Source organism: Sorghum bicolor, chromosome 7 (assembly GCF_000003195.3).
Source record: "Sorghum bicolor cultivar BTx623 chromosome 7, Sorghum_bicolor_NCBIv3, whole genome shotgun sequence".
NCBI lineage: Eukaryota > Viridiplantae > Streptophyta > Magnoliopsida > Poales > Poaceae > Sorghum > Sorghum bicolor.
The window spans coordinates 5,345,322-5,357,754 of record NC_012876.2 but is presented as its reverse complement, the minus strand read 5'-3'; the positions used below and the strand labels follow the sequence as shown (position 1 = coordinate 5,357,754).

The 12,433-nt window shown below is 47.1% G+C and overlaps 2 protein-coding genes across 3 annotated transcripts; both read right to left on the bottom strand.

Annotated features, from left to right (window-relative positions):
- On the bottom strand, positions 82–11,846 carry LOC8069643. Of its 2 annotated transcripts, none has more exons than XM_021465394.1 (10): positions 11,299–11,846; positions 8,917–8,974; positions 7,797–8,025; positions 7,643–7,711; positions 7,397–7,426; positions 6,925–6,957; positions 6,662–6,732; positions 6,388–6,469; positions 491–580; positions 82–376 (listed from the first exon to the last, which is right to left on the bottom strand). In XM_021465394.1, the coding sequence occupies exons 3-10, from the start codon at positions 8,019–8,021 to the stop codon at positions 302–304; spliced, it is 675 nt and encodes a 224-aa protein (XP_021321069.1). In that variant the 5' UTR covers positions 8,022–8,025; positions 8,917–8,974; positions 11,299–11,846; the 3' UTR covers positions 82–301. The 2 variants fall into 2 exon arrangements, with proteins under 2 accessions (XP_021321069.1, XP_021321070.1); XM_021465395.1 differs by having other exon boundaries at positions 94–376; positions 7,797–7,928; positions 11,299–11,845.
- Positions 11,330–11,872, bottom strand: LOC8080862. Its single transcript, XM_002443865.2, has one exon. The coding sequence runs from the start codon at positions 11,870–11,872 to the stop codon at positions 11,330–11,332; it is 543 nt and encodes a 180-aa protein (XP_002443910.2).

The window sequence follows — 12,433 nt, the reverse complement described above, 5'->3', positions numbered from 1 at the left end:
CCCATTTCCTTTTTTTCTGTTTGGCACGAGGTGACATTGCAGTTAATAAGTAACCAAAATGATACTGGAACATGTCGGATGGAGATAAAACACTGCAGGAACGTTGCGATTACTTCATGGTTCTAAGAATTATATCCAAAGCACAGACAATGTGTTTATTGCACGATACATAACATGCATAAGCAATTCTTAATCATCACATAACATCCAGGCTGATCCATGAATGACGTATTCACATGTCATCCTATCTATACAAAGATGTCCTTTGACGCCAATGAATCATCATGACAAGATTCAAAGGCTATTGTTGTTCAGGAGCGCAGAGCGTCAGTGGCTCGTCATGACACAACACGAGTGCACTGTTCCACCGCGTCAACTGTAAGGAAACATCCAAGAGATCCAATCAAACTGAGACGAGTAATAGAAAAAACAGATGGTACTTTTTTTTGGGGGGGGGGGGGGGGGGGGGGGTGGCGGGGCGTCAACAAACCTTATTGAGGACATCTGTTGCAGCAGTTGAATCCTCCCCTTTCTTCAGGAGTTCAATTCGAGCTTTCATGGCATTCTTGCTTTTTTCAACCTATGTTGTCGTGAACAGGAAACCACTTACTAATAGCATTTAATATCTTTACCCAAACAACTTAACAACATTATTTAATATCTTTACCCAGACAGATTTACTTAGCACAAAGATACTACATCTGAGTATCTGACCACAAATTGATATGCAGAGGTAGCTTCCCTATGCAAAATAATATAAGGCTACCATGCTACTTATGTAAAGGTTGATCTTTATTAAATCATCAGCATGAGAATAGGATCATAAATCATTTTAAAGGAAAAACATATCGATTATTTCAAGCTTAAACTCTTCCCTCTAAGCTCTAATTGAAAACCAATGACAGAGACCTATTTAGTTATGTTAGAAAAATTAAACTTTTAAAGTATATACTAACACAAGTAATTAAGGTGTAGTTGGCCTAACTTATCCTCTTGTGCACAGTAAACATGCATTTTAATAGAATCATTGGCTATCCTTAAAGTCACCACTGTCACTCCACCCAACATGCACATTGGGGGTGGGGGCTGTACACATGGTTCAACTGGCCGTGAATCAAGGCCGCCTAAACCTAAGTTTGCCACACCCATAGTGTAGTTAATAAGCCCTGCTTCCTAAGCATTTCCTAGATAACTATGCTAGTTAATTACAGTCATTAAAGACCTTGGGCAGCCCAAAGGTGTGTACGGCTGCCTATCTGATTAGCTATGCTCTAGTGAGCTGTTTGTAATCAATGCAATGTCTTTCTCTATATATAATGAAGGAGACGGCCTGGGGTTAGTTGCCTCAAGGCTAATCAAGTCTGTGTTATCTCTAACATTTGGTACCAGAGCTAGGTTAGACACCAGAGAGCCACGAGGCCAACTCCTCACCTTCTCCACCCCATGTCGACTCTGCTGAGCGCGCTGCCAGGCTCAAGGCCAAGGGAACCGGCGATGGAGAGCTGGGCGACTCCTCCGGCCGGGCTGCGCGATTGAAGGCTGCAGAGGAAGCAGCGGCGCTGGCAGTCCAGGCAGCAAAGCAGGCGGCGGCTGCAAGGACGGCGCAGGAGCTGCGGGCCGAAATTGCTGCTGAGAAGGGAGAAGAAAAGGATGAAGAGGAGGAAGAGGAGGAGAGCAGGAATCGGGGGCTGCGGACTCCGTCACGAGACAGGAGGCGCTCATAGTCACCACTGCGGGACAGGAGGCGCTCGCAGTCACCACTGCAAGACCGGAGGCGCGGCCGCGGCGGTGGTCGCTACGAATCACCGCAAGGCAGAGTGGTGTACCGCGACTCTGGTAGCAGCACGTTGTGGCCGATGCTGGACAAGTCGAACTACTACGAGTGGAGTCAGACCATGAAGCTGAGGATGCATGCGCGCGATCTCTAGGACGCCATCAAGGGCGGCCCTGTCCAGTTTCGCGATGACAAGCGCGCACTGGAGGTGATTGTCGGGGCCGTGCCCAAGGAGATGGGCATCCCACTCCTCGACAAGGCTATGGCGAAGGAGGCGTGGGACGCCATCGCTGCGACTCGCATCGGCGTGGACCAGGTCCGTCGAGCAACGCTGCAGCGCCTACGCGCGATTGGGAGAGCAAGTGGAAGATTTCGCCATGTGTCTGTCAATTCTGCACCAGCAGCTTGTCATTCATGGTGACAAGGACATCACTGAGGAGCGTGTGGTGAAGTTTCTGCGCACGGTGCTAGCCAAGTACACGCAGATTGTTGTCGCCATTGAGCAGTTCCTCGACTTTGAGGCACTCACTCTTGAGGAGGTGACTGGAAGGCTCAAGGCGGTGGATAATCGCAAGGAACAAGCGCTGACCGAGCCGGTGGCCATCAACGGCAAGCTGCTGTACACCGAGGAGCAGTGAAAAGCGCGCTGGAGGAAGGAGAAGAAGGGAGATGGTGCCGGCGGTTCTGGTTTCAGGAACCAGCGCGGTGGCGGTGGACGTAGCCGTGGTGGTGGACGAGGACGAGGCAGAGGCGGTGGACGTGGTGGCGGACGAGGAGATGGCAATGTTGCTGGCCGCGTCGGCCCCAACACCTGCCTCAACTGCAACCAGGAGGGCCACTGGGCACGTGAGTGTCCCCAGCCGCGCCGTGAAGATGCAGAGCGCGACGGTGGAGGTGGAAACCGTGCTGGCCGCGGTGGTGGCAACCGTGGTGGAGGTTGTGGCGGCGGAAATCAGGCTGGGCAGCGTGGCGGGAACCAAGGAAGGCATGAGGCGCGCGCCCAGTACGCCGAGTGCGATGAAGATGGCGCTCTGTTTCTGGCACATGGCTTCATTAGCCTGGAACATAGCATGCCGGCGCACAGCTACACGGCGCAGCACGTCGAGCTCTCTGAGCCACGTGCTCGCGCCTACCTCGGCGTGGACGAAGAAGAGGTGGACAGCGACTGGTACCTGGACTCCGGTGCGACGCATCACATGACCGGGCGCCAAGAGTTCTTTGCTGATCTGAACACTGGCGTTCGAGGAACGGTCCGGTTCGGGGACGCGTCGAAGGTTGAGATCAAGGGCGTCAGGTCTATTGTTTTCCAAGCCAAGACCGATGAGCAGAGGGTTCTTCATGGCGTCTATTTCATTTCGGCGCTGAAGAACTCTATCCTAAGTCTGGGACAGCTTGATGAAGGAGGGTCCAAGGTTGTGATTGATGATGGCGTGCTTCGCATTTGGGACAAGAACCGCCGTCTGCTCGCCAAGGTACACAGAGGGAAGAATAGGTTGTATATTCTGCATCTTGAGGCTGCACAACCTCTCTGTCTTGCGGCGCGCAAGGATGAAGAGGCATGGCAATGGCACGAGCGTTTCGGCCATCTGCACTTCGACGCGCTCCGGCGACTCAGCAAGGAGGAGATGGCGCACAGGATGCCGGTGGTCGACCATGTTGAGCAGGTGTGTGACACCTGCGTTACCACCAAGCAGAGGAATCAGCTTGAGCTGGAGCACGGTGACCTGTGCGGTCGGTCACGCCAGCGACATCAGCGGGCAACCGCTATATCTTGCTGCTCGTCGATGACACCACCCGCTTTATGTGGGCTGTGTTGCTGCCATCCAAGGACGCAGCAGCAGAAGCAATTAAGAAGGTCAAGGTGGCAGCAGAGGTGGAAAGCGGGCGCAAGTTGAAGGTCCTGCGCACCGACAATGGCGGCGAATTCACCGTCGCGGAGTTTACTGCATACTGCGCTGATGAAGGTATTAAACAGCATTTCAGTGCCCCTTATTCACCGCAACAAAACGGTGTTGTTGAGCGCAGGAACCAAACAGTGGTGGCCATGGCACGAGCTTTACTCAAGCAACGCCAGATGCCCTCTCGGTTTTGGGGGGAGGCTGTGATGACGGCTGTGCACATTCTGAATCAATCCCCGACGAAGGCGCTGAAGAATGCCACTCCTTATGAAGCGTGGCACGACCGGGCACCAACAGTCAGCCACCTCAAGGTCTTTGGCTGTGTGGCTTATACCCGGCGGCTTACTCAGCTTCGCAAGCTCGATGACCGCGGCGAGGCTGGCGTGTTTATCAGCTATGCGGAAGGGGCCAAGGCATACCGTATCTATGATCTAGTGTCCCAGCGTGTGCGTGTCAGCCGTGATGTGGTGTTCAGACGAAGGCCGCGGCTGGGACTGGACATCACCAGCAGCAGGCACACCAGAAGCAGCGGGCAGTGAGTTTACTGTTGAATTCCCATGGGCGGAGGAACTCCCTGAAGCAGGAAGTTCAACATCGCCTTCACTATCTCCTCCGCCACATCCTGCATCGCCTGGTTTCTCTCCGGTGAATGCAGGAGAGCCTGCAGCGGAAGCAGAGGAGCCCACAGCAGAGACAGAGGCGCCTGTGATGCCCAGAACACCTACACCAGCCCCAGCAAGTCCTCAGGTTGAGCATGTGACCCCCCCTGGAGGATGATGATGAAAGGGTGGATGCCTACCACGACGATGAAGAACTCCGCTATCGGAAGATTCATGACATTATTGGTGATCAGCCAACCCCTCCGCCGGCGCAGCGGCTGTTTGCAAAACTGAATCTCACCCATTCTGGTGAGCCTACAAGCTATGAAGAAGCCAAAGATGATCCAGATTGGCAAGCAGCGATGAAGGAGGAGCTGAGATCAGTAGAGCGGAATGGGACTTGGGAACTTGTTTCTCCCCGTCCTGGTCACCGTCCAATTTCACTGAAATGGGTGTTTAAGCTGAAGAAGGATGAACATGGAGTTGTAATTAGGCACAAGGCAAGACTTGTGGCCCGTGGTTTTGTGCAGCAGGAAGGAGTTAATTATGAAGATGCTTTTGCACCGGTTGCAAGGATGGAATCAGTGCGTGTTTTGCTTGCCCTAGCAGCACAAGAGGGATGGGCAGTACACATGGATGTGAAGTCTGCATTTTTGAATGGAGAACTCCAGAAGGAGGTCTATGTTACACAGCCTCCAGGTTTTGTAGTATCAGGAGAGGAGAAGAAAGTGTACAGGCTGCACAAGGCCCTGTATGGTCTAAGACAGGCTCCTCGGGCATGGAATGCCAAGCTTGACTTGACTCTCAAGCAGATGGGTTTTGAGCAAAATGTGTATGAAGCTGCTATGTACAGGAAGGGATCAGGTGACTCCCTACTGGTAATTGGAGTCTATGTTGATGATTTGATCATCACAGCAGTCAATCAGCAGAAGATTGAAGCTTTCAAGGCAAAGATGAAGCAAACCTTTGAATGATTTGGGTCTTCTGTTTTTCTATCTGGGAGTTGAGGTGAGACAATCTGAGGGGAGCATCACTCTGAAGCAAACCCATTATGCTAAGAAGATACTTGAGCTTGGTGGTATGGCAGGATGTAATCCAGCCACCACACCCATGGAAGAAAGGCTGAAGTTGAGCAAGGAAAGCACAGCAAAGGAAGTAAATCCAACTCAGTACAGAAGACTGGTTGGCAGCTTGAGATACCTAGTGCACACAAGACCAATTTGGCTTTTGCTGTAGGGTATGTTAGCAGATTTCTGGAGAAGCCAACAACTGAACATCTTCAGGCTGTGAAGAGAATCTTGAGATACCTGGCTGGTACTCTAGATCATGGGCTCTGCTACACCAGAACAACAGGCAAAGCAAGGTTTGTGGGTTACAGTGATTCAGATTTGGCTGGAGATGTTGATTCAAGCAAAAGCACAACTGGATGTTTGTTCTTCCTTGGAACCAGCCTGGTCAGCTGGCAGTCTGTCAAACAGAGAGTTGTTGCTCTGTCTAGCTGTGAGGCTGAATATGTGGCGATGACAACAGCTGCAACCCAAGCTTTGTGGTTGTCAAGACTGTTTGCAGATTTGTTGGGAAGAAAAGTTGAAGTGGTGGAACTCAGAGTAGACAATAAGTCTGCTCTGGCTTTGGCAAAGAATCCTGTTTTCCATGACAGGAGCAAGCATATTAGAATCAAGCATCATTTCATCAGAGATTGTATGAAAGAAGGTAGCATCAAGACAGAGTTCATTCCCACTGCAGATCAGCTCGCTGATATACTGACTAAAGCCTTGGGCAAAACCAAGCTGGAGGAGATGAGGAGCAGGATTGGGATCAAGGAGATCAAGATTAGTTGAAGCAGGTCTTAGGGGGAGAAATGTAGTTAATAAGCCCTGCTTCCTAAGCATTTCCTAGATAACTATGCTAGTTAATTACAGTCATTAAAGACCTTGGGCAGCCCAAAGGTGTGTACGGCTGCCAAGGCACCTATCTGATTAGCTATGCTCTAGTGAGTAATCAATGCAATGTCTTTCTCTATATATAATGAAGGAGACGGCCTGGGGTTAGTTGCCTCAAGGCTAATCAAGTCTGTGTTATCTCTAACACATAATCTGCAAAATCGATTCAATACCTTCTTTAGTAAACCAGTCAAATGTTCAACTTCATCCTTCTTTGCTCTTGATACCTTTTCTTGGATTTCTTCAACAGTAGTTCTGCAATCAGATGAACTATAGTGGGTAACTTTATGCTAAATTTCACAAAGGAATATATCCATGTGCTTATATACTAGTTCGCAAACATAAAAACAAGGGCATTGGATGCATCATAACCATCCCAGCCTAGTATTCAAAACCCTGATTTTTTTTATAAAAAAAGGACTCCAAGGTAAAGCATACATCACTTACTTCTCTGAAGCTAATGCGTCCAGGTTTTGCTCTTCAACAAAGTCATCTATCTTGTCAAGGGCAGCAGCCACCTAAAATAATGAAATGATGTTACACAGGAGAAAATGTAGTAACTTCTACCAAGCACTACAAAAGTGCAAAGGAGTATCACAAACTTCTTAAGGGCAAAATCTGGGGAATGGCTCCCCCCTGGTTTGAGAAAATCCACAAATTGTGACAAAAATATGTCAACATGTTTGAGAAAATACTGATTTCAAAATTACCTGTGTTTCTTCGCAGAAGTCATTAAACTCATCCTGCGATATATGAAGGGAAAAAAAAACAGATTATAGCATATTGGGCTGAATACAGTGCTCGCACATACAAAGAAAGGAAGATAAATATAAACTAACTGCATCAGGCTTAGCAAACAGAACAAAAGTGATATCAGTTTTGTAATTTAAGAATGCATGCTTCCATATTAGACACAAGTGGTAAACCGTGCAAGTGAGGCAGTAGAAAACATAGTGAGAGACAGGCAGAAAGGCATTGTATAATAAAATAACCCTTAACCCAGGTTTTGTTTCTAATCCACGGAATATCCTCGTTGCTAGTAAAGTAGTAAGAATGTAATGCCACTACAAAAGGGAGGTGTAGTTAAGAAACCAATGGTAGAATGGCATGTATTTGAACAAAATCTGAATGCTAAACTGATATTATTCAGGAATTGGACCCTTCAGGAACAAAAAACTGTACCATTATGTTGACATGCATATTCTTCAGCACCTGAAAAAAGAAACACAAAAATGAATTAATCTACAGGAGTCACACACAGACACTCACACTAGCCGGATACATAACTGAACTTTGACCGCAATAAAATAGAACTGAACTTTGCGTGGCAGTCAAATTAGTAGGTATCGCAAGGATGAAATAATTTACAAGTTCATTGCAAATCGTAACAATTGGACAGGGCATAGATCAGGAGTTCAGGACACTCACAAGTGTGACCATTAGGTGCAGACGCGCCTTCTCGGCATCGGTGAATGAGGAGAAAGCCTCATTGACAACCTGAAACGCTCAAGAACACGAGTTGAGGAAACGGGAGTTGAGGAAGGGGAGGAGGGGAGCGAGCCAGCGAACGAAACCAACCAACCTCGCGGGAGCAGGCTGTGAGGAGGCACTGGACGGAGATCTTGAAGGAGCTCTGGAGCCTGTCGAACCTCCCTGGCGCTGCGGGATCCATCGGTGGCGGAATCCGGCGAAGGTGGAGACGCCGCCGCCTTTTCTGAATTCGAAGAGCGGCGAAATGGTTGAGAGGAATGGTGAATGAGCTGTTGGGCTGTATCGAGATGAATCCTAGTTGTAGTGCTGTCCACATCGAACTGGCCCGTGATTAAGGATGGGGATAATGTTTCAAATAGATATATGTTTTTTATCTAGTCTAATTTAATGAGTTAAATGATTAATAAGGATGTGAATGATGTTTCAAATAAATATCCTGATTATAGGTAAATGCCCGTGCGTTGCAACGGGAAAAATTAATACCATGATAATACATGTATGAATTTGTATTATACCAGTACCTCAAAAAGACATTGCGAGGATGATGTTCTGAATATCAATATTGCGCAAGCTATTAGCTATTTATTAACAATAAACAAAACAAATAATCGTAGATGTGTGTACATAAAGGCGGGAAACCATTGGGTGAGACTAAGAGATTAATTATGTCATGAGCGTATCATCTGATAAACCATAATAGCACACCTTCTTAACAATATCATAAAGGTATTGACTTGTATCTAATTATGTGTGTAGCAAAATACTTTCTTTGGACATCTCTTTAATTCTATTATGCTGTCTGAAATTATTGCTTATCTATTTGCTGGGGATGAACCAGGACAGATTCATTTACCAGAGATCACACTGCCCATCCTGAAAGTCCTCCTTTAATCTATGTGGTTAGTTTGTATCCTGATATTTCCATAAGTAGGCCTATTTTTACTATATTTTGCAATTGCATGAAATTTCACAACCATGGCCATATAATTGAACTTGTCTCATTAACAGGACATACCATATCTCCTAAAAATACAGTGGTAAAAAACCTCAAGACTGAAAGATGTTTTTTCCCAATTCCAAGTAGTACATGAGCTTCTTTTTTATTGCTTAAATGATTTGTTTGTCCAATTCATGGTGACAGAGCAGGCAGCGACGACCACGAATTATGCCTTACCACTGCAATAGTAGATAAGTGACGACCATTTGCTCACCTTTATTGTTTTATTGAGTACTGGAGTGCTCCAATAGTAGTTTTCTAGCCCTTACAATCTGCAGTGCATAAACAAAGCATGTACATATTAATTAAATTTACTAACTCCGCAAATGGTAGAACACATTGTTGCAGGAAAACAATTCCTATAAAATGTTTTGCAAAACAACAGTAAAGATATAAGGTTTTCGACATGCTACAGCACAAAATAAGTAATGCATATTAGTAGAGGTGTCAAGTGATTACTTAACTTATTCAGTAAACACATCACAAGTGGAGTGGCAACCAAAATCAAGGTTGATGAACACGTAGGCTGATGCTCCATGCACTATGACGGACAAGCGTGCATTGCCACATAAGGATTCGATGACAATAAGGATGGGGTGCAGAATATAGACTTTTACGCTATGACGCAAAACTGACATAAGTTTGAGACCTGTTGCAGGCAGTATGCTCGTGCCCCCACCCCTGAATGTAAAAGTACAGGCTAGGTTTTCCTTTTAATTTTTTCTTTTAGTGGTTCTAAGACATTGTAACTGATAGACTGAGTCATCTACTAAACAAAGTGGACCATTAGGCAGAACCAACCGGGGAGAGTAATGTTAAGTCTAGCAGATTCATTAATTCAAATGGCAACCAAGACCTTTTTTATGCGGAGTTATTCCTGATTTCCAAAACAGAATATTGATGCACACCTTTCTAATATATTCTTGCAATCGCAGTGACGTATGAGAATTGTTACATAATTCTTCATTACACCTTTAAATGAAACAAAGTGTAAACAGTTTTAAGAATATATGGGGGTACATGCATTATAAATTTATATAGTGCTGCTCCAGGGCTGCTAATAAAACTTAATCATTCATCTGCTAAAACAAAACCTAAGTTCTGTTGTCAAATTACTATCCATCCACCATCTATGATCGTTTCAACATACTGTTATGTTAAAGTGCTTATTATAGTCGAATAACAATATGGCTCACTCCTGAAACTGTTGTTTGTTTCATGTCTATATTTTCGAACCCGTGCCATAGATTTCCCATTATATCTATAAATCTAAAGGGCGGTACTGATGTCAATATTTTTATTTTGAGGAATTCATATCATGCCTATATCCTGTGAATTGTCATTCACTTCACATGGAAGGTTTTGGATGTGGCTACTTAGTTCCAGATGCTCGATGCTTATTTTTCACCCAACTAATCATCTTTTATGATCATGCTCAATCTTGGTGGAACACATTCCCATGACAGCCATGGCTTGACAAATGTGCACTTTTGCAGAGGTCTATAATACATGCCTCACATATGATAAGGTAATGAATTTTCATTCTATAATTGTTCCAGACACGTTCCATGGTTTGTGCAATGGAAATAGTGATGGATCTAAAGGGTTTGCTACGTGTCTGGCGAGATAATTGCTATTATAGGACTCCAAACATATGGCTTCGCTATTATAGGATTCCTAACATCAGCTTTGCTAAAATAGGACTCCAAACATGAACACTTTGTTATACATGACATTATGTATTTTTAAAAGACTATCTCATCTCAAATGCATGTATTTAGCCATGACTTGACATTTTTGCCCTTAGCTTCAGAACCCGTCGGCAGGTGCTGCTGCCCGTTGCCCTGGCCGGCTGCGGCCTGGCTGGCCGTGGCCTTGCATGCCCCTGACTGGGCTGGCTGGCTGCATATATGTGCATATATAAGTATATATATAATGATGCAGTGGCCTTGCAAAATGCACACGTCAATGATCATGACGCCAAAAAGCATCGCTGAGTTGCAGCTTCACATTCCAGCAGAGTCTAGAGCTAAGCACCAATTATGATGCTGAAACAAAGCATCCATCCAGACATCTGGAGGCTGGAGCCAATGCTTAACTGCTACCAAGTAGCAATTTATCCTAACATTCCGTCTATTTCTACAACACACAGAAAACCGAGAACAAAAGATAAACAGTTAGTAGTATATATGCACATATATGCAGCCAGCCAGCCCAGCCAGGGGCATGCAAGGCCACGGCCAGCCAGGCCAGGCCGCAGCCAGCCAGCGCAGCGGGCAGCACACCTGCTCTCCATGTCTGGCTCTGCTACGTTGATTTACTCTTGATGTGTATAATGCTAAGGTCTGCAGTTTGACCATCTACAGTTGCTCATGACATGTTCCAGTTTGACCATCTTTTTTTTTCTTGCCTAAAAAAATTTCAATGGATAGCCTATGAATTGGCTGTGCACATGTACGTATGGTAACCATTTAAAGGGATCAAAGTTAGGAGGCATAATACATGTACACACAATAGAGATAGCAAATAGAGATAGCAAATTGGCTTAAGGTAGGGTTTGAGTTTCGCACAACAGTAAGGGAAGGGATTGGCACACCTGGTGGTGCTCCTGATTTGGCAGCACAGCTTCACGGCGACGAAGACACGAGCCGGACCGACAGCGGGGACGCGACGGGGAAGGGGCCGGCAAGGGTCGCCGGGGTAGGACGGGGCTCCTCCTCCACCGGCAGGCGGCCGAGCGCGGCCGCTGGCCGGAGCGGGACGACGGGGCGGGGCTGGCGGTGGGCGCGGGATGGGCACGTGGAGAAGACGACAGCCGGGAACGGAACAAGACGACGGCCGACGCACCTCCTCCTCCCCTCCTCGGCTTCCTCCCCTTCTTCTTCCTCCTTCCTCCTTTCTCCTTCCTCCTTCCTGTGCGGTTGGGGATTGCCGTCGTTGGAGAGGTCGTGGGAGGGGAGGCGCTGCAGGGACCGGGGCGGCGGCTGTGGGTGAGGACGGAGGGGAGGGAGCGTGTGATGCAGAGGCGACGGCGGCGGGCGTTGGAGACGGAGATGGGGCGGAGTCGGGTGTTTTTCTTCGGAACGTCGGATGCGTGTAGAGAGGGCTGGAGTTGCTCTGAAGTAAAATTGCAGAGATGGCCCGTCCGGCGTCCGCAAAAGCCGCATCATCGTACACGGGCTTATACGGCGGCCCGTTTCCATCCGCGTGCGCGTGCGGCGTTTGTTGCGGCGTGCAAACAAGAATCATGATAAGTTATATACGTGTGTGTTCATTTTGTTATTTATTACTTTATAATTTTTTTAGTGATCTATATGTTAGTAAAAAATATATGTAAATTACATAAAATATTATGTATCATTAGAAATATATGATGAATTTTCTTTTACAGTTTTTCACCATTTATGAGTTATCATAAAATATTCTTCTGCACTACCTCATCTTTCAGTCCTTGCCACTCTTTCCTCATTCCACGCTGCAACCTCGGCCCCAGCACCTACCTCACTACTTTGCCGCTGGCCGGCGGGTGGAGTCGGGCCGGAGCAGCCGCTCTCCTCTGTTACCTTACCTCCCCAGAAAGAAAAGGAAAAAAAAAAGTACTACCAAGCAAGCGAGCCACCGGCAGCCATGGAGCACGGCGTGAGTTGCGTCCGCACCGGCGATGACCATGACTACTTCCACGCGGCGCAGGTCGGGGATCTCGACTCCCTGGGCACGCTCCTCGCCGCCGA